Source organism: Panulirus ornatus, chromosome 48, assembly GCF_036320965.1.
Source record: "Panulirus ornatus isolate Po-2019 chromosome 48, ASM3632096v1, whole genome shotgun sequence".
NCBI classification, from domain to species: Eukaryota; Metazoa; Arthropoda; class Malacostraca; order Decapoda; family Palinuridae; genus Panulirus; species Panulirus ornatus.
Window position 1 is genome coordinate 17390082 of NC_092271.1, and position 27354 is coordinate 17417435.

The window sequence follows — 27354 nt, forward strand, 5'->3', positions numbered from 1 at the left end:
TTCTAATGTAAACAAAATGGGAGCTGACACGAAAGCAGCAGCCGAAAATGCTAGTGGAGAAAAGACCCAAAATAATCCTCTTTCGAGGAAAATCAACAAAATTCTTGAGACCAGATTAGAAAATGATAAGGTAAGGCTCTTTAATGAAAAGTTTATAATTTTTGTTAACTGAAAAATTGAGAGATTAAAAAACCAACTAGGTTCAGCAATGAGTGTTCCGGCATACTTTGCTACTTGCTTCTGGCATGTTGTGTATTCTACTAGCACCTGTTATGTCTCTTTACCTCAGCATTACCCCAACTTTTTGGTAGACTGTAAAGCAATGTGCGTACTTTGCTTTGTGGCAAGCAAACATGGTAGATTGAGTGTTTCCAATCAGTGTTTCGTATGTTGTACAAACGTTGCTGGGTATTTTTTACCAGAAAAGGGACGCGTCTTTTGTAGTGTGTAGATTTTACGAAAGTGGTATCACTGCTTCCTTATGATATGTAGAAACAATGTAGAGTGTGATTTTATTATCAGTAACTTACTTTTTTAAAATGAAATCCCCACAGATTATGCAGGGAGATTTCAGGGTCAACGCTCATAGATAATGTGTAAAGAGTTCACTGATACTTCTCATCTTAATGTAAATCAACAAGAATAAAAGTGAGGGAGATGCCTTTGGCATCCGATAGGTAATTTGAAAAAGGCCTTGTGTTTTGTGCGAGGCCTCTCACATATTGCTGGTTTTCCAGATAGATGACAACAAAATATCTATCTGGTAGTTTGGATATAATGTTCTTTGGTTCGTAAAATAATTCATATAAATTGAAAATGTGAATAATTTGGATATGTATAAAGATGTTACAACTTTTACGCTGCATATGTGTGAGAAAATTAGATGGCTGGCATGGATGGGAAGGATATTGGTGGTGTTGTTCGTTTGGAAATATTCTAGGTTTTTTGCTATCATATCTGCCAAAGTCTTCGACTATACTAGGATTACATTGAAAAAATTAGGTGCCATTGTTTACTGGGGATGTCTCCCTTCTTCTTACATAATCTGCTTCTAAAACAACTCTATAAGTCATGTATTTCTTTACATTTCTCATGTCATTCTTGCCCGTGTTCATCACCAACTTATATTGTAAGTGTTTTTCCTAATAGCTTAAGTCTTCCAACATCCTGTGTATTTTCTGTAATTATTATGCACAACTATCCACTTATAAATGTGGTTGTAATGATATTGAGGATAGCAGAATTTTTCCATTCTCCTTCTTAGTGATGGAAGAGACCTCTATAGGCTGCATACAACTCAAATAGGTATTTAAACAGAGGTGGGAAAGGTTAGAATATCAGTTGATATTTGCTGCTGTGTCCTAAGGTAACATCAAATGGTGAAACATTATCTGGTTCCGCTTTTTCTCTTCCATTTGGTCAATGGTTTTACAAAAGAAAAGGCAATCCCAACTCGAGAAACTTAATCTAACATATATTGAAGTGATAACTATGGTTGTAATAGAATTCTACTAACTTTAATGAATCCATTGATGTGATTTTTGTCAATATAAGTCATTTTAGAAATGCTACTAAATTTGATCATTACAACATGATTAAAGAGACAATGAAAATGTCTTGGAATATTGATTTGCATAGCAGTGTTAGTTTGCAGGCAGAAAGGATGTGCAGAGAGAACCTTTAAAGGAGGGATTAAAGGAATGCATGCATATATGAAATAGGGAACTGGGAGATATAATATCTCTGTAAGAATTTTTGATTATTTCATAGTCATGAATGGAATCTGCTTGAAAAAAATTGGAGATTAAGGTGATAGGGATGGTGATGGTAATAGGAGCTTATATTCTGAGTTATTGGGAAATGAAGCTCTACAAGTCTTAAATTCTTGAGGTGTGTATTTACAATATTAGATTACATCATATATTGCTTTTATCAGGATACTCTTGATGCCTTGAAGGAGTTGTCAACGTTCTTCACAGAAAATACACTGAGGAGCCGCAGGAATTTGAGAGGCGAGATTGAAAAGCGTAGTGTTGGAATCAGTGAGGTAAGTTGAGTGCAAAATCATCAGAATGTTATCATTTTCCAGACAATACAATATTTTTCACATCTGTTTCATATTCTTGGAATCATGAATTTTTTAGTTTGATAAAACTTACAGATTTATGTTGCATTGTCAGAGACCGTTTGCTTGTTCCCTAATTTTCTTTATTTATATTGATTTTCATTCCACCATAAAGGTAACCTGCATTGTTTTTCATTTGTGGAAGGTATGAGTAGTTATAGGCATATTGATAAGGATCTCATCTGAAGAGGTTTTCCCCTAATTATCTTCAAGCTATAGTGTGTATAACAATAGATAGATAATTTATTCTTCCAGGAGTTTGTTCGTGCTCTGCGAGACGTAAAGGAAGCTGTTGATGATATCTACACAGAGGTTAGTGCTATGAATGAGGTATGTGTTGACATGAAGCGCAGACTACAGGCAACCAAATCTGAAACACGCCATCTCATTCATCAAACAACCTCTTTGCAGAATCAAAGGTAAGAATAGAAATATGAATATTTATCATTTATTTTATTTATTATACTTTGTCATTGTCTCCCACATTAGCGAGGTAGTGCATGGAAATAGACGAAAGAATGCCCCAAACCACCCACATACACATGTATATACGTACATGTCCACACATGCACATATACATACCTATACATTTCAACATATACATATATATACGTAGACATATACGTATATACACAAGTACATGTACATAAGGTCTTGAACAAAGGAACTCTGTTAATTGAAGTACAAGAAATTCCTCATGTTGAAAAGCTAGAATATATTAAACAAGTTAAACTACAGAACATATCCAAAAGTGTTACTGAACAACTTAAAAAGCCTGCAGAGCCTAATTCTTCAACTCTATCCTGCCCAAAAAATTCTTTCGGGTACTACTTTGTGCTCAGATGATATGGTATGAAGAAGATTTATCCCACGGCCCCTACTATGTAAGTGGAAACAACAATGATAATTTGGTAAGGAAATAAAGCCTTTACGTTCATACTTAATACTTTAATTATATTATCGGAGTATACTAGACTGAATAACCCCAACACCAAAATATTCTAAACCCTGGGATTTGGGACCGGGTACCATGTACTGTATTCATTAAGGTTCATATTACATTACAGCATTACAATCCATATTAAGAAGATGATTATACAGTACTATATATATTTAGGTATATCAATGAAAAGGATTAGGTTTCTACATATGATTTGTTCTTTCTGTTGCAGTCAGAAATTGCACATGCAGGAAAATGTAGCTGATGCTTTTGTGAGAACCTTTCAACTTACTTCCGAGGAAGTGTCTGTCATCAAGGGATCAAGTAGGGAATCTCCTATTACTCAGGAGTTTTTTGCTGTTTTAGAGAAGACACAGAAGATTCGAAACAGTACCAAATATTTGTTGCAGGTTAGTGTAAGGTTTACATGAGTTTACATGAGAAAAACAGACAGCAGGAGGTCTGATTGGCCCACAACTGGATTGTTTGGTAAAAAAGAATGTTTGACTTCACAAGAGAATGTAATTCCTCTCAGCAGTTTTTTAAGTTATCACAAAGTTCCCAGTGTTCCATATTAGCCTTCCACTGTCCCTGTTACCAGTGTCATTTATACAGTTTATTTCTGGCATTTTTCTCAAAGTATACCTGAATTTATATAATATTTGACTAAACAACTTTTGAAGGTATTTATAGTCTTAGCATTTGCTACGTCTAAAGGTAACTTATTTCAGTGCTCAGCACACATGTATGAAAGAAGTTTTTTCCCACATGCATACTACATCTTTTAACTTTGAGTTTTATTCCATTTGTCCTAGTAATCGCATTTTCCTGGTTTTCTAAAAGATGTTTGTGATTTACGTTATCAGACTTATTCTGAATTGTTAGCTCTTGGATTATGTCGTTGCAAAGTCTCCGTTTTGTAAGAGAGAAGAGATCCAGTTGTTTTAGCCTCTCTTCGTATGACAGATTTCTAAGGGACGGGATTAGTGTTGTTGCACATTTTTATACTTGCTCTAATTTTATCCTTGTCTGTTTTGTAGTTTGGAGACCAAAACTGGACTGCATGTTCCAGGTGTGGTCTTACTAGAGAATTATAAAGTGTGAGAATTGTTCCTGGTTCTTGTAATCTATGATCCTGGAGATGAAACCAAACATTTGGTTGCCTTTTTTTATTTGCTGCTTGACACTGCTTAGTGTACTTCAGATTGTTGCTAATGTATGAAGACTGCCATAATAGTTAAACCACATTTTATCATATTATTGTACATTTTCCTACAATTCAGTGTTTGTAGAAAAATCTCTGGGGTTATAAATTGCACGAAAAGGTCAGTTTTGTTTTTCTTTATATTGTGAAGTAAACTTGAACTGTAAGCTTCAAAACTAGACCTTAACCTTCATTATTCCTTGATGGTCCAATATGTATATAGACAGAATTAATTAAGCATTTATCATATAATAAGAATAGTATATGTTGTAGTATAAGAGTTTGAGGATTTATAGGAATGTTAAAAAACAGCTAACAAAAAAAAATGGATGCCTTACAAGAACTCTCATTCAAGCACTTTAGTCACAACACGTCTCACACCATACTGTTTGCAGCCGTTTTCATTTCATTCTAGTTTTGCTCAAACGCTTCGTCAATCTTACTCATTTCTCATCTTATCCCAACACTTCCACAAAGCTCAGCTTCCCATATCCATTCCCTGTAGATTTCTATGTAGATTTAGGAACCCAGCTTTCCCTTCATCACAGTACCTATACCTTCCCTGGTACTTCATTGTCCCTAGACTCCTTTTTTCTTAATCTTGTTCATCTTCTTTATTCAGCTTCGAAGTTTGGTACTTTCTAATCATGGCCAAGTTTCAAATAAATGAAAATCACTGCCTCACTTTAGATTTGCATAGATAAACTTTTGTTACTTTAAAGATTCAGCTGTTCTGTCAAATAAATTTTTAGTTATTTCAAATCCATCTAGTGTGTCTTGATTGCTATAAGTCTCATAGACTTGCAGGCTATGTAAACTCACAAACTAGCTAAGTGCACTCTTACATTTATGGCAGTATTAAAAGAATCTCATTGGAGAGGAGGATTTCATTCTCTCCTAGCATCAGACTTATTAATAGCATTGTAATTTAACCTCTGCCCTTCCATGTTTAGCAATTACTCATAATGGAATGAATCCATAATGTTAGGATCAGACTGAATGGAACCCCTCCTCATGATTTTCGCATTCATGATATTAACATTACTGTACGTTACAGTAGTTATAGGTGTATTTACAGTTCCTGCAATATTTTAGGAGATAAATTTCTCATTTCTTACACACTGCATGGCATTGCTAGGAGATTTGCCAAGACTGCAAGTATGAACAGATAATTTATGTGGTGGTGTGGATGTGGAAGTTAGCTGGAAAGATAAGAGAAACGATGAAGAAATGTTTGAAGCTGTAAATGAAAAATGAAAGCTGATGGTAGAAAAGGAGGTTTGGGTTGGGCAAATGATCACAAAGAGATGTAGTACCTGAACAGAATTAATGATGCCTGTAATTGCTTGAAACTGGTAATGCTTGATGTTACTAAGCCATGTGCAAATTCAATGTTAGAATTCAAAACTTCTGTGAAGGATTTTGGTTTGTTATGGGCCCTTGTTTTGTTGTCATTCTACAATATTTTTTAGTTTTGCATTTGGCTGTGGGTCCCTGTGGATGCCAGAAAAACATGATTATATGCTTCATCAGTATGTTTTTACTGGCTGGCAACTGTGGAAAGGCTAATGTAAAATAGCAGTATTATCTAGGAATATGATACAGCTGCACAGGGGCAAAATTTTTATTTTCAGTTGGATTATTCCCATTTTTACTAATACAAGAGGGCACACTTAGCCATTCTGTGGACTCACAAGAGTTGCTGTGGTTCTGAGTGAATTTGATTTATCCTGGAAAACTGAGAATTTAAAGTTTGCCTTATATTTTTTCACCATGAATTACTTTTTAATCCTTGTTGTGTTGTGGTTAGTAACTTATTTCGAATATGAGTTTTGAATAAATCAACAGGTTCTGTGCTTCTTGATCGTAATTAGACAGGTCACCAAAAAACAGCCTTAGATGTGATGGAGCAGATGAATGTTTGTCGTGAGGCTGGGTTGGAGCGCTTATATCGGTGGTGTCAGTCTCAGTGTCGCTCCCCAGATCCATCCCCATTACTTACCCAAGCAATTGCTGCACTCAGGAAAGACCTGTTCTTTTCAAGTAAGAAGATATCTGATGTGTTCTTTAGTTTGGTTTAATAAGCTACCATTACATTTTTAGTGATGGACTATTTGACATGAATACTGGTTTTTCCTTGTTTATACCTTGGGTTACCTTCCATAGAAAAGTCTTTGTAAGCGAAATCAGTAGAAATTAATATGTCTACATTGTGAAAGGGTTTCATGGTTTTTGTCCTTGATGGAACAAGCATCAGAGCAAAAGTGATTATATCATGATGGAGGGGTGAAGAGTAAAATAAAATGAGGGTTGTAGAAGTCCATCCCAGCTAAGATGACCTCTGCTTCATGACCAGCACAGTTGCAGGCATCCCAGCATCTGAAGTAGTATTGGTTCCAAGTAGAGTTAGCACAAGATCTATGAGGAGAAGACCCCACCAAAGTGTCAAAATAGCCATTTTGAGAGGAGGATAGGGATAGTCTTGCCTAATTTGAAGTGAGAAAATAAGACCATGGTCAGAAGACAGTAAAGATGCAGAAATTGCATTCAGTAGGAGGAAACAAAGGAAAGAATGAGGTTAAGCATGTTAGAGGTTTGTTGGTGATGATTAGAAACTCATGATGTATGTTTGTCATGCCACACTGTTACAAAGTGAAAAAATGGACCATTTAGAGCAGAGATAGTCTATATAGTGTACGTTGAGATTCCTTACATAGAGGAGTTCAGCATGCAGATAGAAAGTAGCAACTTATGAAAGAAAGTCATATACTCTAATTATTAATGTACAGCCCAGAACCTCTTTTATGGGCTCCTGCTGCTTTAAGGCTACACTTCACACTGGAACTAAGATATGATGAACTCCTTTGGGAAGAAGGTCTTCAATGATCCTGTACTCCTCTCTGTCCACTGACAGTAGATAGCATTGCAGAAATAACTTCATGCTTGCAGTGTAACTACTTGTCAGTGGAATCTGGTAACATCAGTCATGTAGTTGAAGAATTACACATACCAGTAGAAAGTTGGGGATAGCTGTATAAAATATTAGCGTAAAGATTTACAGGGATAGATTTTATCAAATTAGGGAGACTCAAGACCTTCAAGGTGAGCATTAGATTTTATTTTTTACTGCAGTAGGCACAGACACCACCTTTGAGCAGAAATTTTGGTAGGGATTATAGTGCAGTCATAGATATGAGAGTGAATAGCAGAGAAAGTCTTGGATAGTTGAGTTTCAAAGAGAAGAAAATCAGGTGGGGAGGTAGGCAGATATTGTTCTACAAAAGAAGGTTGATCTTAGACTGCAGATATTATAAATGTATTTAGAAATAGATACTTTGAGGAACAGAGTTCTATTTGCTTATTGATGGGCAAGGGAGCCCTAGCAACTATGTAACTGCCCTCAGCTGGTGTTGCCATTTTATTTGAATGCCAGAAAAAACTAATTTCCATTATTTCCATATATTCAATAAGATCAAAACCAAGATTTTCAAATAAATCATTGAGTTGTTTGTTGTCAGATATTATGTGAAAGATAATTTTTTGTTTGTTTATGGAAGACAAGCAGCCCATATATAGATGAAGTAGAAAGGAAAGACAGCAACCTGGCTCAGAGAATAGAACATGACAGCCACTTAAGAACTGTTTCCTTGTGCTGCCATCACAGTCCCTCTCAACATCCAGGCAGTAATACTTCCATGGTTGATGACTGCCTGCCACAACTACTTGTTTACTACAACTAAATCACTTTGTCCCCAGTTGATTTTGCATATCAGTGGTATAGTGTGAAAGGCCCTTTTTAGAAATCTTCATTCCAATTTTGTCTTATTTTTGCCTATATAATAAGAAGTATATATTACATTACTGGCTTCAGTTTTGTACCTGTATTGGTGATCTTTTTCTTCCCTTCATTAAGAATGGCCTCCTTATTGCTTCTCTTACACATATGCCATAAAGGGATAATGGCAATTCCCATCAATGGCTCTCATTATATATTAGTGGTTAGGGAACCTTCTGGATATTAGGTAGATATGCCTTTTTTTCAGGAGAGGCACATTATTTTCATAAAGAATAGATTCTGTCTTGAATCTCAAAACTAGGAAGCTTTGATATGTGATTTGCTCCTAAGGTATCTAGTGATTGTGAGTATGCTTGATAAGGTAATAATGACTGTCTCTCTGATTCATTATTTTTTATTTTTTTTTTTTTGTAACTATTATTAACACTTTTCCAGTCTAGTGGTTGAAGAGTGGATAGTTGTTCGACGGGGATGGCTAGTACGGGGTTTCTTAGGTGCTCTTACTATTGGGGGTCCTGGCGGTGCTCCTCGTCCCATTGAACTTCAGGCTCATGACCCTATGAGATATGTTGGTGATATGCTGGCTTGGGTTCATCAGGCATTACCAACTGAGCGAGAAGCTGCACAGACATTGTTTGCCAACTGTTTAAACATTGGTAAGTGAAATAATTGCTTTGGAAGATAGTCCATCCATCTATCTGTGTACAATGTGCTGTCTTGTGATGTCAGTAAGAGTGGCTTCTGCCAGATCTTCAGTGCATATACTTTACCATAGTTGTTTTCGCTTTCATACATATTTGGTATCCATCCTTTCCATAGGTTTTTGTCATTTCATAGTTCCATCCATAATATTCTCCACCTCTCAATTTCTGTTCCATACCTCATGTTTCATTAGATCCACTTCTTTCAGATGGATATACTCTTGAATACTCATTGGGCTCTAACCATATAAAAAAAAAATGTAGGCAAAGGACCACATCTGAATCAGATTATGAATACTGAGCATGAGAAACATTCTAAAATCTTTGTTAAAATTACTTTTGTATATGACAGTTCACAGTGTGAATGCAAATGTTCTATGCTTCTACAACTCATCAGTCAGACACAACTTAGAAGGTTATGGGGCAGCCTAGAGATAGCCAAAAGAAATAATGCTCCAGTGTGCTTAGCATTCATGTTAGCAACAAAGTGCCAGTTAGGTCGTGTGGTGCTCATTATATCCTTCACTGATGTCGTGTGATAAGCCTTTTTCAGTGAAAGTATATACCTACATAAGAAGGAAAATTGGAACAAATGAATATGTTAGAGGCAAGAATGTTGATTAGATTGATATAACTGTTACAGTAGAGATGAAGTAGTCCATGATGAGTGGCTTCATATGTTGTTCAATCTGTGTTAATAGTGCACGTCAGATTTTTCTGTTTTTATTTTGTGATCACCTGTTTGCCAGAAATCTTAAATCTTGAAGGCTAATGTCTTCAGTACCATTTTCTACTCTTTGTGGGGTCATTTACTTCCTGATAAGAGAGATTACTTTACTTTTTTTTTTCAATTTCTCTTATTACCTCTGGGCCCACATAAAAAACACAAACTTTGCATGGTCACAGGACTGAACTTATTCCAGAAGTGCTTTCAGAGCCAAACCATGTTTCGCTAATGTTAAACTTCAAGAATTTCATGTTAAAGATGGGTACAGAATGCTAGGTTATTTTATGTGCTGTTTTTTGAATATTTTTCATAGTTTTATTGTAATCACTGATAGATTCTTTTCTCAGTATAGTTTTGTATTTATGGCATGCATTTTTCTATACAAGTTTTTCTTACCATTTAGATATAACTCTGTAGGTTTGGCCAACAGGCTTTTCCAACCATCTGGGTATTTTTCAATCACCTGATATGAACTTATCAAACAAGGGTTACCTATAATTACATCAGAGCAGTAGGGTTGGTCTGCATTAGCACCAAAAATATGACTCTTTATTTATCTTTGTGAAATTAATGTGCATACAATCCTTGATTCCAGATCCTGTAGAGCAGACACGATCTACTGTGGCCAGCATCTCTGAGAGTGTTTGTCGACCTCTGAAGACTCGAATAGAGCAGATGATTGTGACTGATCAGAGACGTGAGGGAGGGAAAAAGCCTGTGCAACTGTATAAGATTAGCAACCTTTTGCGATTCTACCATAACACCATCCTACAGGTCATTTGACTTGTTAGATCTGTATCTTTTTTTAAACTTTTAATAGTTTAATTCATTTGTCTCTGAGACACTGAGTCTTAGAGACCTGTGCTTATCTAGTCTCAAACTCATCCCTAGGATATACTAAAAGGGAATAAGATATAAGTTAGATCGTTATACCCTTTTCAGAGACATCAAGCTTATTGTTTCCATATTTATACATTTCTTTTTATGTGTACAAGTGTATATTATTTGTTCGTATGTAAGGCTGTCATTTACATCTTTCAAGTATAGTTTTATTTTTTCACCTTTAAATAATTTTTACATTCACATAATTTCATAATTAGTGTTGTAAATTAATAACCAGATAATTGCAGACTGTTTTGAGATATGAGACAGTCAAATTCATTTCAGAATCAACAGAGGTTAATGTTGAATAAACAGAAGACTGACTTTTTTATATGTTAGCTGAGACAGCATGGGCAGCTGAGGCCGTAATCATGGCCATCCCATTAACGCCCAACTCACCACATACACTTGTATATACATACACGTCCACACACGCACATATACATACCTATACATCTCAACGTATACATATATATATGCACACAGACATACATGTATACACATGTACATAATTCATACTGTCTGCCCTTATTCATTCCCATCACCACCCCACCACACATGAAATAACAACCCCCTCCCCCTGCATGTGCGCAAGGTAGTGCTAGGAAAAGACAACAAAGGCCACATTCGTTCACACTCAGTCTCTAGCTGTCATGTATAATGCACCAAAGCCACAGCTCCCTTTCCACATCCAGGCCCCACAGAACTTTCCATGGTTTACCCCAGATGCTTTACATGCCCTGGCTCAATCCACTGATAGCACGTCGACCCCAGTATACCACATCGTTCTAATTCACTCCATTCCTTGCATGCCTTTCACCCTCTTCCATGTTCAGGCCCCGATCACTCATAATTTTTTTCATTCCATCTTTCCACCTCCAATTTGGTCTCTCACTTCTCGTTCCTTCCACCTCTGACACATATATCCTCTTTGTCAATCTTTCCTTACTCATTCTCTCCATGTGACCAAACCATTTCAAAACACCCTCTTTTGCTCTCTCAACCACACTCTTTTTATTACCACACATCTATCTTACCCTTTCATTACTTACTCAATCGAACCACCTCACACCACATATTGTCCTCAAACATCTCATTTCCAGCACATCCACCCTCCTCCGCACAACTCTATCTATAGCCCATGCCTTGTGACCATATAACATTGTTGGAACCACTATTCCTTCAAACATACCCATTTTTGCTTTCCAAGATGACGTTCTCGACTTCCATACATATTCGTCTCATCCTGCGTTAGCAAGGTAGCGTTAAGAACAGAAGAGTGAGCCTTAGAGGGTAAATCCTCGTTTGGCCTGCCTCTCCGTTCCTTCTTTTGGAAAATTATCGACCAACTCCTAGGGGTGGTGGATGAACAGACTTAGTTGTGAAGCAATTTTTAATGGATTAGTATTAAAATATCATTGGCTGAAAGCTTTATCTTTTTTATGCTTAATTAGTTTATTTTTCAATTTAACATCATCTGGTTACCATTGCTATTTTCCAGTTTAACATCATCTTGTTACCACTGCATGCTTTATCAACTGAGATTCCTTTCTCAGTTGATTTCATTGCAACAGATTTTAATGAAAGTGTGTTAATTGTCTCACTTTTTACTGGGTTCATATTCTATCCACTTACACATACAAACTCTGAACTTTGATGTATTTAGCACAATTCATTTTATTTATTCATGCTCTTTAAGCATCCATCTTTACTCATAGGATAATTACTGTACAACATCTCTTTAATTTATTGATTAGCCATTTTTCTTCCATTTTATCTCAGTCTTTCCAAATGAATTAGTTAGGGCCTCTGATACCATGGTTTTCTATTGTCTTTTGAAAAAGTTCCTTCACAGATTTGTGCTCTCTTATTGCCGTCCTTTTCTTTTGTGCTTAGAAGGAGATGTGTGACTCATGTATGCCTAGATTTTTTTTTAGCTTCATACTCATCAGAAATAAGCACTGGTAATAATGTAGGATTTTAAGACAATTGAAAATTCTTCATGTTGTTTTGGCTACAAATTGAAAGAGATCTTTTTGCATACACTTTATTTACATAAATATTTTGTTCAAATATTCTGTTGTTAAGTTTTTTATATTTTCAGGTGACAGATGCTGGTCTTTTGGTGGCAACGCTTGATGAACTTCATCAGCTTAGCTACAAGATGTTCATATCTGCCTTGCAGAGTCAGGTAAAGAATTGGAACTAGAATGTAGTGATTAGATTATTCAAATTAGCTCATGAGCAGTCCAATTTGTCAGTTGAAGGGATGGCTTCTCTGTTATGTGTTTTGATATTATATTTGATGGTTATATACAATATTTGCTTTCAAACTCGTTGAAAGTGTGTGCTTCTGCAGTTTGTACATTATCAAGTCTAGAAAAATGTGTTTCATGCTTAAGTTCTTGATCTTTCACACACGTAGGTTACCCATGTCAGTGAACGTATTGAGCCCCCTGGTGAGATGCTAGCTCCTACATCTGGTGTTGCACGCACTCTTGGACTACTTACTGAAGTAATTACAGCAGCAACTATAGCAGATGATGCCCAGCATGACTTTAAGCAGGTGGGAAGGCAGCAGACTTGTGTTAGGGTCCTGAGGTCAGGTTCCTGCATACCCTTTTATAGACAGCTCTTATCACTTAGATCTCACATCTGAAATCCACTTGTGGATCTCTGCTAAGACTTCCATAATTATATGCTTGTGAATTGTGAAACAAGATGACTAAAATACTTGTTTTGATTCAGCTTTTAGCAAACAGACTTCATTTCCTTCAGTTGAGACAAGTTTTTATTGGCATGTCCATGAAAGAATTACTTTTGTTATCTCGCCTCTGCAAAACTATACTTTTTTCATGTTTTTCTGTACCAGCACCTGAGATATGTGGCAGGGTGCTGTGGTCAGGCTGCATAACATATTAAAGTCAAAGCTCCTATCACACAGATAGCACTGTACATATACTTTCCAAATCTAATTTCTGCAAAGCTTCATCTTTTTTTCACATTTTGAAAAGCCTTATTCTTTCTAGGATCACATTGTGATGGTGCAACAAAAACATGATTTGTAGAGCATTTTGAAACATTCTATTTTCAGTCACTGATGCTATAGCAAATAAGGGAATAGTTCTGTCTTATGAAATCAATTTTTAAAGACTGATACAAAGGCTATAAAAGCAGTAATATCTAGTTATTGAATTGTAATTTATCCAGACTTTCTCTTTTATATGATATCATTTGTTTAAATATCCAGTTTGACTTTGCTTCCATTATGAATAATTTGTATATTTCGTATTTCTCCAGATTGTGAGCTGTGTAGTTGACCCACTGGTGAATGCCATAAATGAGAGTGCATCAGGACTAGGGACTGTAGAATCTGCCATTTACTTATTGAATTGCTTTCATCAATTGCATTCCACTTTATCTCTTCTACATACTACTGGAGAGAAATTAGAGATGATTCAGGTAATTTGGTAGCATATTTCTCTCATTATTTTGTTTTTCACCACTTGTAAAGCAGATTTGAAAATTTAGATACATTTTTCATTGTTTAAAGAAAATTCTGCACTATGATTCTTTGCAGTAAATTACTTGGTGGATAAAGATAGGATCAAAGTTTATAAACAGAATATTGTGCAGAAATAAAGTAAGAGCACAGTATAGCGTCTTCCAAAATACTGTTTATTTCTGATGAAATGAAAGCATACCACAGAAATCAAAATTTTTGGGTTTTACCAGGGACAGATTGATGCTCAGCTGGACACTCTATCCCAAGAACAGATCAGTGCAATTTGTCACAGCTTAGGTGTGGCTGGCATGTACCCTACAATTACTCATCCACCAACTACACCACTCTCACAGAATCCAGTGTGTCAACCCCTTGCTATACAAGCTTTTATGGTATGTCAAGAGTTATTCATGTGATATTCATTGTTATGATGAACTTTTTTTCATTTCTGTTGACTGTCACTTTTCCCCTTTTCTATCCTTTCAATAATTGTAAGCTTTATTTCCAAAAATTCTTCCAATTATTCCATCCTTGCATAATACTGCTTTGTGTAATTTTTTTGTCATGTTTGTCATACTCTTTCTCTCCATATTGTTTTTAATGTTTTATTTGCATATCGTTACTGCTCTGAGAGAGATTTGGCTTTTATATATAGATTTGTCTCTGTTTCACAATGCAATTGAGCCAGGGGCTCCATATTTGGGATGCTGCTCTAAGGTGATAAGCACTGCTCTTGAGTGTTGTTATCCTACATATCTTAAGCCCATAATATACAGTACCTCAATGATTCTAATAGTTTGGATTGATTTAGTAAACTTTAATGGAAATATCATATTATAACTAATGGACTGTTCCTTATGAAAAAGAAAAAGAACTCATGCCAGAATATAGATTTATATCTGGATAGTTGATTCAGAATCTGTCTCTGAATTGTAAGACAGCTGTTGCAACTGTCAACATATGCAAAATTTTTCCTCGAATTAGAATTTCCTCATATGTTAACTGCATATTTCTATTCTGTCGATGTATAGTAATGTCTGAGTGTTGTTTAAACAGTTTATTTACTCTTGTAGATCCTCCTTCAAAACATTAACTAAGCTCTCTATATTCCTTTACAGTAAGGAAACAGTATGCAGATAACTATTAGTGGAGGACTAGGTAAAATATTTGAAGATTTTTTGTTTTTACTATATATTTAACTGCCTGCCTTTACCACCGTAGCATCAGAAACACAACTGAGCTTTCAAGGAAAAATCTTTCTTAGCTCAAAATGTTTTCTTACTTTTAGAAAGTTATAGAGAAAGGGAAGGTTTTTGGTCTGTAACACCCCTCCTCAGTTGTTCCATGCAGTTTGTAGGAGATATATGGATAGCACTCTTTCCTCCCTTTTTCTTAGTATAAGAAAGAAAATTAATTAGTTTTATGTTCTTTCTTTTTTCAGACTAAGCTTGATGGTTTCCTTGCAGCACCTGACCACCTTATGCTTCCTCATACACGTCTCTTACTTAGTTCAAATTTTCGTCGAGCCTTGCAGCAGCGAACTGCAGAAGCAATAACATCAGTGTATGCCAAGCTCCATGCTCTTGTCCATGACCCTAAACATGGCTATACTGACCCAAGCTCTCTGTTACCTCGTGACCCAGACACTGTTAAAACTCTGCTTTCATAAGAATGCTATTGTTTTCTCTATTTTTTTTCATTTTTAAAAGAAAGGAAAACTGCACACACTCATTAAGGCACTTCAGGCACTTGACTGCTGCAGTAATATGCCTAAAAAAAAGAATCATCTCTTTCACAGCAAGAAATCTCTTATTTTTGTATATTCTTTGATATGGCATGTAATATAGATGGGAAATGTTTCATGTATGATTGCTTTTTGTAAATTCTGCATTCAAAATATGATTTACTTATTTAGGTTGAATGAAGATTGTGTTGTTTTATCATGGAGGTATAATGTCATTTTCATACATTAGAGCCCCTCAAAATAAGACTGACTTAGCCAAGGGTTGTTCTGTTTAAATGAAGAATTTAGAATGGAAAAAGAACATTAAAAAATCTAGCTGTTTTGTCCTAAAAGCTAAAATATACTTAGAAAAGGAATAGATATTATGTCTCAACTACTCACCACACATTCAGAGAAGACAGGGAGAGTTGAGAGGGGGTTCTACACATTGTTGTTTGCTTGATAAGTGTCCTTCCCTTATGAAATAGGCAAAAATGATGTCTAAATGGACTCAGGATATCTGGGGTGAACCTGGCAATGTCACTTGTTGATGCCGAGATCCTGTAAACCTTGGAAGCCAAATTTATGGTTGCACATGTACATTCTGAATGATATTACTGCGAGGTATTTATGGACTAGCTTTTGGCAAAAATCAAGATTTGAGGGGTTTCAATTTTCTTTGATATAATTGTTCTATAACCTAGTTTTCAAATTTTGTTGTAAAACTATTCACTTTGCTTAAACATGATTTTCAAATCATGTGTTTTGTATTATTTATCACTTCCTATCCTTACTGCATTGTCTGAATTAGGTTTATCTAACATATTCACTACCAGCCACAATTAGTTAATTAGTGATGGGCATGTGGCAAATCGAAGGGTCAAAGTTATGGTATTTTTTCTTTTTCACTGATGTATTCATTGCGTAAATTTCATTGCTGATGTCCTTTAAGCCACTGGCTGTTGATGTGTGGTATACAGCACAGGACACCACTAGCAGTTGACTGTGAGTGTGAGGTATTCAATAGTCCCATAAGCAGCAAACAGCAAAGAAGTAATTGACTAGACAACTACTGGTAACTCAATGTTTCTACATCTTTCATCCATATTTTCTTTTTTTTACTTAGTAATCATGAAAATGACATGGGGATAGTGCATCATTTTTTTAAATCATAAAATACTGTCCAGAATATTTTGGAATAAAACTATAGAACAGGGGTTAGAAATTTGGTTCTGAAAACAATCTTTGATCATATTATAGTTTATTCTCAAGTTACAGAACACATGAGCAGTGAAAAAAATTATTCATCAATGAATTTTATTATTGGTAACAATAGATTCACTCATGATAGACATTTCAGTGTAAGAATTTTTCACCAAAATTCACACATTTTCCAATTACATAATACATCCCACTTACTATTTTTTATTACAGGCATTTAGTCTATGTAAAGATAACCAGATGACTTTCTTTATACATGCACAACATCAGAGAGCCAAACATTCTCACATATACCAGTTAGCATTGTTACAAAACTGTACTGAAAAGTTTGAACGCTGAAACTCATGAAGTTACTCACTGAATTTCCATAGTTACATGTGAGCATTAACAGGTACTAAGTGGATATAGTTGTACTTATTACTACACCCTACAGAGGCAGAAACATTATTGTTCAAAGGCAATCCAGAAATTGCATTTGATTGGTGATGTAGAATTAGCCAATCACTTTGCGGAGAACACTGAAATGTCGTTAAGGAAAACTTCCTCATTTTTAAGTTCAATTGACTGACTCATGACTGAAAAGTCAAAGATATGTAAATACCTTCAGTGAAAAGTTACATCTATCTGTCCTTGGTATCTATTTTAGATAATACATTTCAGTATCTTCATTTAAAGCAGTATAGTTTGTGTACACTGTCTTTAATGACATTGGCTACACACATTATTACATACAGATGGTGGCAAGTTGCTACTGATTTTTTTTTGCTGATGAATGCTTTTGAGACATTATTATCACTATCATTATTATTATTATTATTATCATTATTATACTTGACCACCATTTCCTACATCAGTGAGGTGGCTCAGGAAACAGACAAAGAACCACCCATCCACTCATATACACGTATACATACACATACACAGACATATACATATATACACATGTACATATTCATAATTGCTCTCCTTCAATCCATTCCCAGCACCACCCCACCCCACAGGAAACAGCATCGCTGCCCCCTGCTTCAGAAAGCTAGTGCCTGGAAAACAGACAAAAAAAGACCACATTCATTCATGCTCAGTCTCTAGCTGTTATTAAATCATTTATTATACTAACTTCATCGAGCATGTTTTTATTCTATGAGGTTTTCCTATAGCCTGAGACATGATTATTGGCATAGCTTATACTATTTGATAAAAAAATCAAAAGCACAGAACCCTATTTAAGGGAAACATCAGTTATTCACATTTATATCTGATAAGAAACCCATTTAGATTTCACACGATAAAGAACACAGTAAGCTATTGGATAGTTGCATGACCTAGTCAAAATATCACATAAATTGTGTATGTATTTTCTAAAATTAGTCAATATCATAATCCATAGTACATTATGAGTGAAGTACAGTGAAATGTAATGGCATATCTTTCATAGTTTAAAACTTATAAAAAAGGGCCCAGAGAAAATAAATATCATAAATATCAGAGTCCATATCATAATGTATATATTTGTGGAGACTCATATGACACATATTCTCCAAGATATGAGAATCTGTGGTTGAATAAATACTTCATCATTTGTAGAATTTTCTAGTAAGTGCAAACAATGTTATAGCTGTAATATTTGGGATTTTTATAATCTACAGAAGATCATTTTAGTTGTTTTTCAAGAGAAAAACTACTTATGATTTCATACTTAATACTTTTCAGATATGCATGAGTTCAAGAAAGATCAATATAAAACTAATCACGGATGGATAAACAAAATCATCAATAGTTTTCTTATCTTCTGATACAGCCCATTATATATTTAAGTCCTTTTATACTCCTCTATGTAACTACATTTGTAGATGGAGCAGTCAGTTTTCTTGAGGGCAGAGTCCTTGAAGATTTTCATGTGTGACTGCAGTTTCCGTGGTGCAAAGAATTCCAAGAAGCTGTGATGAAAATGTATTGGAAAAGTATTAGATTTGAAGGGGCAACTTTGATGAAGTCTGTTGTAATTGGTGTTCTGAAATGTTTTTCTGTGATAATAAATTTCTTACATCATCAATTATGTCTACAGAAAGTTGGAATGCTTAATCTAATAGAACTGCTTTTTTGTCTAAACGATGCAAGAGAATACAAAGTGTTCATTGTTTTTAGGATTTTCAAGAACATGGATAATACTATAAATCTTAAATGCTCTTTTCAAAACAGAGTTTATATTCATATTGTATTGTGTATAATGCAGTAGAATAAGATATCAAAAAGAATCATTGTTTCTGTAACCAAAGATTTGTTTTTCATCACTAGATAGTATGTAAAACAAAGTCTACCAGAAAGATCAGCAACTTCATGAGGCATGGTATGTAAGGATTACATTAAGATATACATGTTGAAGTGACTCACCTGACAGCTGTGGTGCGTCCATCAGCATACCTGCCAGACTCACACACTAAACGTGGTAAACACTGTTCACTCTCTAATGCCTCCGTCACTACCAAAGTCAGCTAGAAAGGTTCGCACATATTAGACTGAGTAAGGATACATGATAATTCTACATCTTTTTATAGATTATAAAGTTTTCGTTGTTTAAGACATTATGGGTACATTATCTTGGTATTGTTAATCTCATCTGTAATACATTTTGATAATGAGTTTGTTATTATAAGCACATGCCTCAGCATTATTTTAAACCATATCATTATTAATTCTAAGTAGCTGAAAGAAAACATCTTGCATTGCATGAATATGGTGGTACCAGGACCATTCTCAGGGTCCAGAGATTCAAAGGACCAGAACCTTTGTTTTGCAGTTTCCAGTTTAATCACATCCCTCTCCTTGTCCCCTCCACTTCTAAAATATATCCTCTTTATCAACCTTTACTCACTCATTTCCTCCATATGTCCACACCATTTCAGCACACCTTCAGTTGTCTCCGTCATGCTCCTCTCATTATCATTATCATCATCATCATTATATTATATATGATATACTTAATTGCTGTTTCCCATGTCAGCAAGGTAGTGCAAGGAAACAGAATGGCCTAACCCCCTCATATACACATATATATACATAAATGCTCACACATGCATATATACATAAATATACATTTCCATGTATACATACATATGCATACACAGAAATATACATATATACACATGTACATATTCATACTTGCTGCCCTCATCCATTCCCATCACCACCACACCACACAGGAAACAGCATCCCCCTTCCAAGGAGGTAGTGCCAGGAAAAGACAAAAAGGTTACATTTGTTCACATTCAGTCTCTAGCTGTCATGTGTAATGCACCGAAACCACTGCTCCCTTTCCACATCCAGACCCCCCCACAGACCTTTCCATGGTTTACCCCATGACACTTCACATGTCCTGGTTCAATCCACTGACAGCACGTTGACCCCGGTATATCACATTGTTCCAATTCACTTTATTCCTTGTACTCCTTTCACCCTGCTGCCTGTTCAGGCCTTGGTTGCTCAAAATCTTTCATTCCATCCTTTAACTAGCAATTTGGTCTCCTGCTTCTTATTCCCTCCACCTCTGATGCATATATCCTCCCTGTCAATCTTTCCCCTCTCGTTCTCTCCATTATTATTATTATTATTATTATTATTATTATTATTATTATCATTATCATTATTATTATCATTATCATTATCATTATTATTATTATTATTATTATTATCATTATTATCATTATTATTATCATTATTATAACATTAATGCTCATCAAATAACCTAAAGTGTTATCTCTCATCTCACCATCACTCATGATATCTTGCATGTGTAAGCTCTTAGCTAGAAAAAACCTGAGACTTCTCAGATAACCATTACCAGCTACATCTCTGACTAAGAGTCAAATGTCTCACCTGGTCAATGGTGTCCCAAGGAATGTAGGAATCCATTGAGTTCAGTGCTCTATTTTTTTGGATGCTCAGAATTGGTGCAGTTGGGAGAACAAGGGGTGGCAATTCTATTGAAGGAAGTAGACCGATGCTATTGGCAGTCAAGATGCCGAGAATGACGCAAATGATGATCAGAGGGATGAGGAGCTGTTGGACCAAAGATAGAGTGGACTGTTCAAGATCTCATAAATAAGTTTGGCATCCATTTCAAAGCTGAAGTCATATTCAGTGTTATCTTGTTTGAGGCTATTTATCATAGATGAAAGTTATTGTAACTCTTAATGTGGTTCAGAGGACAGAAAAGAAAAGAACATATATCTTTTACAGTTCTAAATGAAAGAAAGAGATGCCAGGGAAAGGATGTACATAGGGTATGTATCACATACATATGTATTACATACATTATAGATAGTGGTTGGAAAAAGCAGATTGCTCTGGGGAAGTGACTGACAGAAAACCCCTATACTGCATCTTGTTACTTATGAACTACATCAATGTTAGTAACAGATGGAGGAAATGGGTGCTACATGCATAATAAGGCCATAAGAGAGGGTGTATAACACATTTTGTTGAGTTCGAAGGTATTACACAAATATATCCCTTTTCTGTGAAGAAAAGGAAATGAATTTACATTTCTACACATGTACCAGTGTCTTTAAAGCAAATTGGATATTCTATAAAGATTTTTCTAACGCTATCCAAGTTATTATATGTCTTACTCTCCTGCCTGCTGAAACAAGTCTTATGTTATATAGATAACATGTCAGTTACTTTGACATAGTCGTAGCTCTTCTATATCTGAGTTGCACAGCAGCTAAGGCTGTAAAAGATAGGCTCAAAAGTGAAAGGTGAGAGATTAAAAGCATGTTCTTGCAAATAGGTTAAGTATCTTGTGTCAATAATGTATCACCGTGAAAACTTTATCCTGCATTCAATAGATCCAGTGAAGTGAGTGTGTGAGGAGTTTCTAAAGGATTACTAATGCATTGAGATTTTTCTACACATATATTTGTTATATGTGGAAGGCATTAATCTATTTCAGGAAGTTTATCATGAATTTGATTTAATGGTAATATTACTCATAATTGTATCAAAATACAATAATATCAAAGTCACACATAAAGAGCCACAGGATGCAGAAACAATGACAAATTTATGATTTAACTGATAATACTCCTCAAGTGAATACCAACAAGGTTTAGCATTCTTAGGTACAAAACTCTGGTTTGCCACCTACATAAATACTAGTAATGATTAGAGAGGTACTGAACACAAACTCCACCACAAACCTTCTCAACAGCACATTTGTCATCTTTCAATAGCTTCTTCTTATCCTCCTCCACAGGGTAGTAGTAGTAGTAGTATCCCTGGTCACCTTCATCTGGGTGGTAGTGTTCTGCTGGTGGTTCCTGCAAGTCATACTAATGGTTAACTGGTGTTACTGGTACTGATAATCTCGCAGGGTTAATTTCAAGGTGTTACAGAATGTTGAGGGGTTCTTGGAGGTTAGTATCAGTTGCACCTGTATGGTAAGTGGTCATAAAGGGTTGGTGTCAGGTGGTCATGGAATGTGAAGAGGGACACTGGGTCAGCAAGTTGAATGATCTTGTGGGTTTGGTGTCCGGTGCTATTATGGAATGTTAAGTGGTCATGTAGGGGACAGTGTTAATTGGTTCTGTAAGCCAAGCTTTTGCAGATCATCATTATCTCTATGCTGGAGACAAAAGTCTACATTGATATTAGGCCATAATTGAAGTATGAAGAGGTTTACAGAGAAAGTGAAATGAAAATAGGAGGGTAAAATGTTTTAAGATTTTTGGAGTAAGTGAAAAGTCTCTCTTTTAAAAAGGAGCAGGTTAAAATTGTTAAGAAAGACATGATAGGGTAAAGGTGTCGAAGCTTTGCATCGTTGGGAAAGAAATTGTATCACAATGAACCACTCTTGAGTTGCCATTCAGTGGTGCTACTTCTCAAGTGACTACAGATTACCAAATGGTCATCAGAGTTTAGTTTCCATTAATCACACAGGGTTTTTGTCAAGGTTGGTGTACAGGGGTCAGAAAGGATTAGTGCTGGTAACATATGACAAATGGTCATGGAATATCAGACTAAGTTAGAATCAAGGGGTTAATGCAGGGTTAATGATTAAGGGATCTAAATGTGTTTGCTTACAGTTGATGACAAACAGTCAGGCAAAATTTACGTGCTTTGACTTGGAATGTTTGTATCTAGTTGTCAGACTGGATTAGCATTCATGGAAGGTTAATGTAACGTGGTCATAGGGGATCAGTGATAAGTGATCATTATAAAGAGGGCATTAAGGGTAGCAGATTGTAATCAACACGTAGGCACAGAGATTGAATGTGAATAGCTTACAAAACGTTAATGACTAAGTTACCATTTTGGGTTGGTCATGTTTGGTCTATTTCAAGAGGTCAAAGGTTATAGTCAATTGGTCACGGGCTTATGCCAAGGAGTCAAATTGGAAAATCAACTTAGTGTAAGGTCATAGATATTGTGTCATATGGTCAAAGAGGGTTAGCACCAAGGGTACACAGAGGAGGTAAGAAGCTATGACACCAAATCATTATTGTTTTTGAGAGGGGTTAGAGTCGTACAGTCAAACAAGACTAACAAGTTACAAAGTCTTAATGTAAAGTGATCATAGAGAGACAGCGTTACTTGATTTATTGGGCTTTGTGTGATCACACACATATCTGGTATTATGTGAAAGTCTTAATGTAAAGTGATCATAGAGAGACAGCATTACTTGATTTATTGGGCTTTGTGTGATCATGTGATACCGTGTGATCACACACATATCTGGTATTATGTGATTACACTAAGGCACATTAAGTAGTTACAAGTTGTGGTGAAATGTTTAGAGATGGTGAGTGTCATAGTGTCATTAAGATGTGGTTAGAGGTGTGCTAGCTTATGTCAAGGAGTCTCACTGGAAAAGATGTCACAAAATGTTAGTGTTAGATGGTTACAGAGGGGGTGGTGTCATTTTCTGAAAGCTAATGTTAGATATTCAGTGACTAGGGGTCATAAAGTGTCATCATACAGCCATAAAAGGCATTGTCACGGGATCACACTAACTTTGAGTTCAGTAGAGAAAAGTTAACTTCACTGGCCTCACAGGAATACTGAGAATTATTGCATGGGATTAACGTTAAACAGTGACCGAGATTAGAGTCAACAAATCACATGTCCTTTTTTGCGCATCATCATTATTTCATGCAGTTTTAAAACAAAATGTATAGAAAGAAGTATTAAGTACTGGGCTTCTCCTGTTATCACTCTACGATCATAACTAGATGAGAAGACTGAACCATTCATGTTTACTGATTCTAAATCATGTCCAACTAGAGACATCAAGTTAGAGACCACTTCAAACTGGGTGTTGTAAACTTTGACCTCTTGGTCTTAGTACAGCTTCCTAACTATTGTGAAGAGAGAGTTTGGGGATACTGCATGTCATATAACATTAAAAAAAGATTCAAAGTCCGTGGTAACTTTATCAGAAAAAAACGAAGAAGAAATACACACTCACCGCTGGCTCAGGAGCTTTGTAGTCTCTGTTTTGAAGCGTCTTGGAGTCGATCTCGGCTTCTGAAGCAACGGGCTGGGACGGGTTAGCTAGGGTTAGGGCACATAGGGTTCCCACCGCCACGCACACCACTGCCACTTTCAGCATCCTTCCCGACGCACTCTGAAAGAAGAATTAATGCCTGCTGTCAGCTACGGTGGTAGTTTAGGGGACTTAAGTATTAGGGAGTATGATACATCCCAACTACACTGCATCTCATAGTCATTGCAAGACACGTGGAATCTAAAGGGTCTTTGCCTTGACTAACGGTATGTGTGCCCTTATCTGAAGTGTGCGTGTCCCTACTCCAGCCTCTCAAGATACTCTGAGACTGTATTTCTATCTACGATCAATTTCCATTTTATATCTACCTCCACCTGTTTTTAGCTCCACAATTACCTCAGTCTCCACTTTCGTGTGTCAGACGTGTATCTTCCTATGTTTGCATCTCAGTTCTCAAACTCTAATTCTTTGATCATGTTTCTCTTTTTCTCTGTCCTTTCCTTTCTTCCCTGATATCAATGTGGTTTGAGGGGAGAATCAATCGTTACTGCCACACAACACAGCTCACCTTCTTCTCTCACCATACGCCATATAACCTTTGTGTCCAGAGTTTTTCTTTTGTATCTGTGTTCTTACTCGTCCATCATTTTGCTTTTGTGAAAGCTGAGAAAGAGGGAAACAAAGAGGGACATTCATATCTGACCTGTTCTATTGTTTTCTCACTTTGCACGAACATCCCTTATATGCTTCATTTTCTCAAGGGTCCAGTTCCAAACAAAAGGTCTCCTCGTGGGTAGGCCTGTTACGTCCATATATATATATATATATATATATATATATATATATATATATATATATATATATATATATATATATATATATAGACATAAGATAGATATAGACTAACCTCCTAAAGTATCGATTACTGGTCTCACTAGGCAAGTGAGACCAGTAATCGAGATTTTAGGAGGATATGTCTATATCTATCTATCTATTTATCTATCTATCTATCTGTCTGTCTGTCTATCTATCTGTCTATCTGTACCCTCTTTTTCATTCTGTTTTACCGAATCTCTGCTGTCGTAATTGACTTGTCATGTCCATTTCTCAACGTTATCACAACCACTTCACCTCTCCTAATAAGCACTTTTCTTCGTTAGAAGCCCCACGAGGTTGCCTTTCCTACTTCTCCACCGCCCTTTGTAAGTCATACTTCACCTCCTTTCGCTACAAGTTCCACTTTTCCACCACCCTTTGATACCAGTCTTGCCTCTCTCCTCAACTATTCTGATTTATCGCCCTCCCTCTGTTACTCGTCCCATTTCTTCTCCCTCGCCTCTAGGCCCACTTCCCCACCTGTGTATCGTGGGCAGGACTGTGTCGTTCCTGCCCATAGGGTGGGTGCTTGACCCACATTCCTATGGAGAGTGAGCCCACCTCAGGGCAAAGCTGTCATTCTCTTGCCCTAGACTAGGTGTGGGCCTCTGTGCCCAAAGTTTTGGGGTGAAAGTTCCTTGCGAACTCTCATTCTGAGTATCATTAAATCATATACCATTTTCAGTAAATGGGTTGGTAAGATAACACACCTATGAATAGCTTTATCGTTAATAAAGCTTATTTCAATTCAACACCTGTTTTTTTATATTTTGCCAATATTGCATGTATATTAAATGGATATTTCTTTACGATGTCTTGAAAAAGATCTAAACCTAATCTTTTAAATGCCTGTTTTGCTGAAATGACTTGCAAGTTGAGGAAGACGACATAGGCGAAGAGTACTTGAGGAGCATACGGCGAACAAGTGATAAATGCCTGTCTATCTCCAGCTTCTTCATCTTATTCGAGAAGCAAAAGTAGGGCTGGGAGTGAAAGAGATAGAATCGCCGAAGAAGACCTGGGAGTTGATGAACCTATACTAGGGGTGGATATGCTGGAAAGGTTGAAGATCTAGAGTAGAAAATTTCGATTAATTTAATTGAAAGAAGTTCGAATGTTTGAGGAAAGACTAGGAATGAAAAAAATGAAGAGGAACCTGAACTGGAAAGGTTGGCCATCTGTTGAAGGGAAGATGGAAGTGAAAAAAAAGCTCTAAGAAACGGAACAGAAAATTTGTCCAGCCAGTGTCATATATCAGTAAAAACGAAGCCGTCAGCTTCAGGTTCATCATGATCCAAGATGAGTCACTCTGAATCTTGATACAGTAGCAAAGACATTAGTTGAAGAAGACAAAAAGAAAAGCAAAAACAGAAAGAAAACACGGGTCAGATGCAAGGAATCCAATGAATTTTGTCGATGATGTCGACGCGCTGAGGACAGTTTGTCAACAACACCTCTTTTTCTCATTTGGTATTCATATCGGCACTCCCAGATGACCTAGAATTCTCGTGTGTAAAGGAATGAAACTTCATTACTTGCCTGTAACACCAATGATGCGCATCACATGATGTTCTTAAGTCATTAGAATTATTTCTTTTCAGTAGAGGTGAGAGGACTTCCGGGAAATTGAAGAATCGAAGATAACACGAAAATTTGAGTCTATACCGATGATCACTGAACTGCATTGTCTCTCATACCGACTGAGAGACAATATGCAATATAGACTACCTCTCTTCTGGGAAGCACAAGAGATCAGCTGCCGATAAAAGGAAGAAGGTCCACCCTTCATGAATGCGTTGGAGGAGGGCACCGTTACCGCCTGGAGATCCCTGATTACCAAGGACGCCCCGTCTTTACCTGAGCCCTATACCTTAGGTCCCGAACTCCCCGAGGCTATTGTCGTAGGTGGCGGGTTTTGGGTACATTGTTTGAGGGTTGTGGGCTGTGGATAGATGTTGGTGGTGTGCGTGTGTGACTCAGTAGGTCGCCGTGTTGGTTGTTTGCAGTAGTTACTGAGTTGTTGGAAGGTAATGAGAATGGTTTACGGTTAAGTGGCAGTGGGCTGTTGGAAGGAGAAACTGGCAGTAGTAGTACTAGTCTGTTGGCAGTTCAAGGTGGTTTGATGGTAAATGGTGATGGCAGGCATTGAT

At 36.3% G+C, this 27354-nt stretch overlaps 2 protein-coding genes across 2 annotated transcripts in view; one reads left to right on the forward strand and one right to left on the reverse strand.

The window, feature by feature from the left end:
• Positions 1–19079, forward strand: Cog6 (conserved oligomeric Golgi complex subunit 6). The gene is given in 13 exon segments (XM_071690691.1): positions 1–130; positions 1937–2047; positions 2381–2544; positions 3298–3475; positions 6144–6285; positions 6288–6312; positions 8501–8721; positions 10089–10267; positions 12480–12566; positions 12801–12941; positions 13676–13837; positions 14111–14272; positions 15322–19079. Coding segments are annotated over 13 exon segments (1914 nt in total). The 5' UTR covers positions 1–16; the 3' UTR covers positions 15550–19079.
• Positions 18624–27354, reverse strand: part of LOC139764149 (uncharacterized) — a 15261-nt gene continuing 6530 nt past the window's right edge. Inside the window, exons 2-6 of the mRNA XM_071690692.1 lie at positions 24290–24448; positions 22023–22142; positions 20698–20880; positions 19216–19316; positions 18624–18761 (exon numbers count right to left, since the gene is read on the reverse strand). Coding sequence (XP_071546793.1) covers positions 18635–18761; positions 19216–19316; positions 20698–20880; positions 22023–22142; positions 24290–24433 — 675 coding nt within the window. The 5' untranslated portion in view covers positions 24434–24448 and the 3' untranslated portion in view covers positions 18624–18634. The remainder of the gene's footprint in view (positions 18762–19215; positions 19317–20697; positions 20881–22022; positions 22143–24289; positions 24449–27354) is intronic.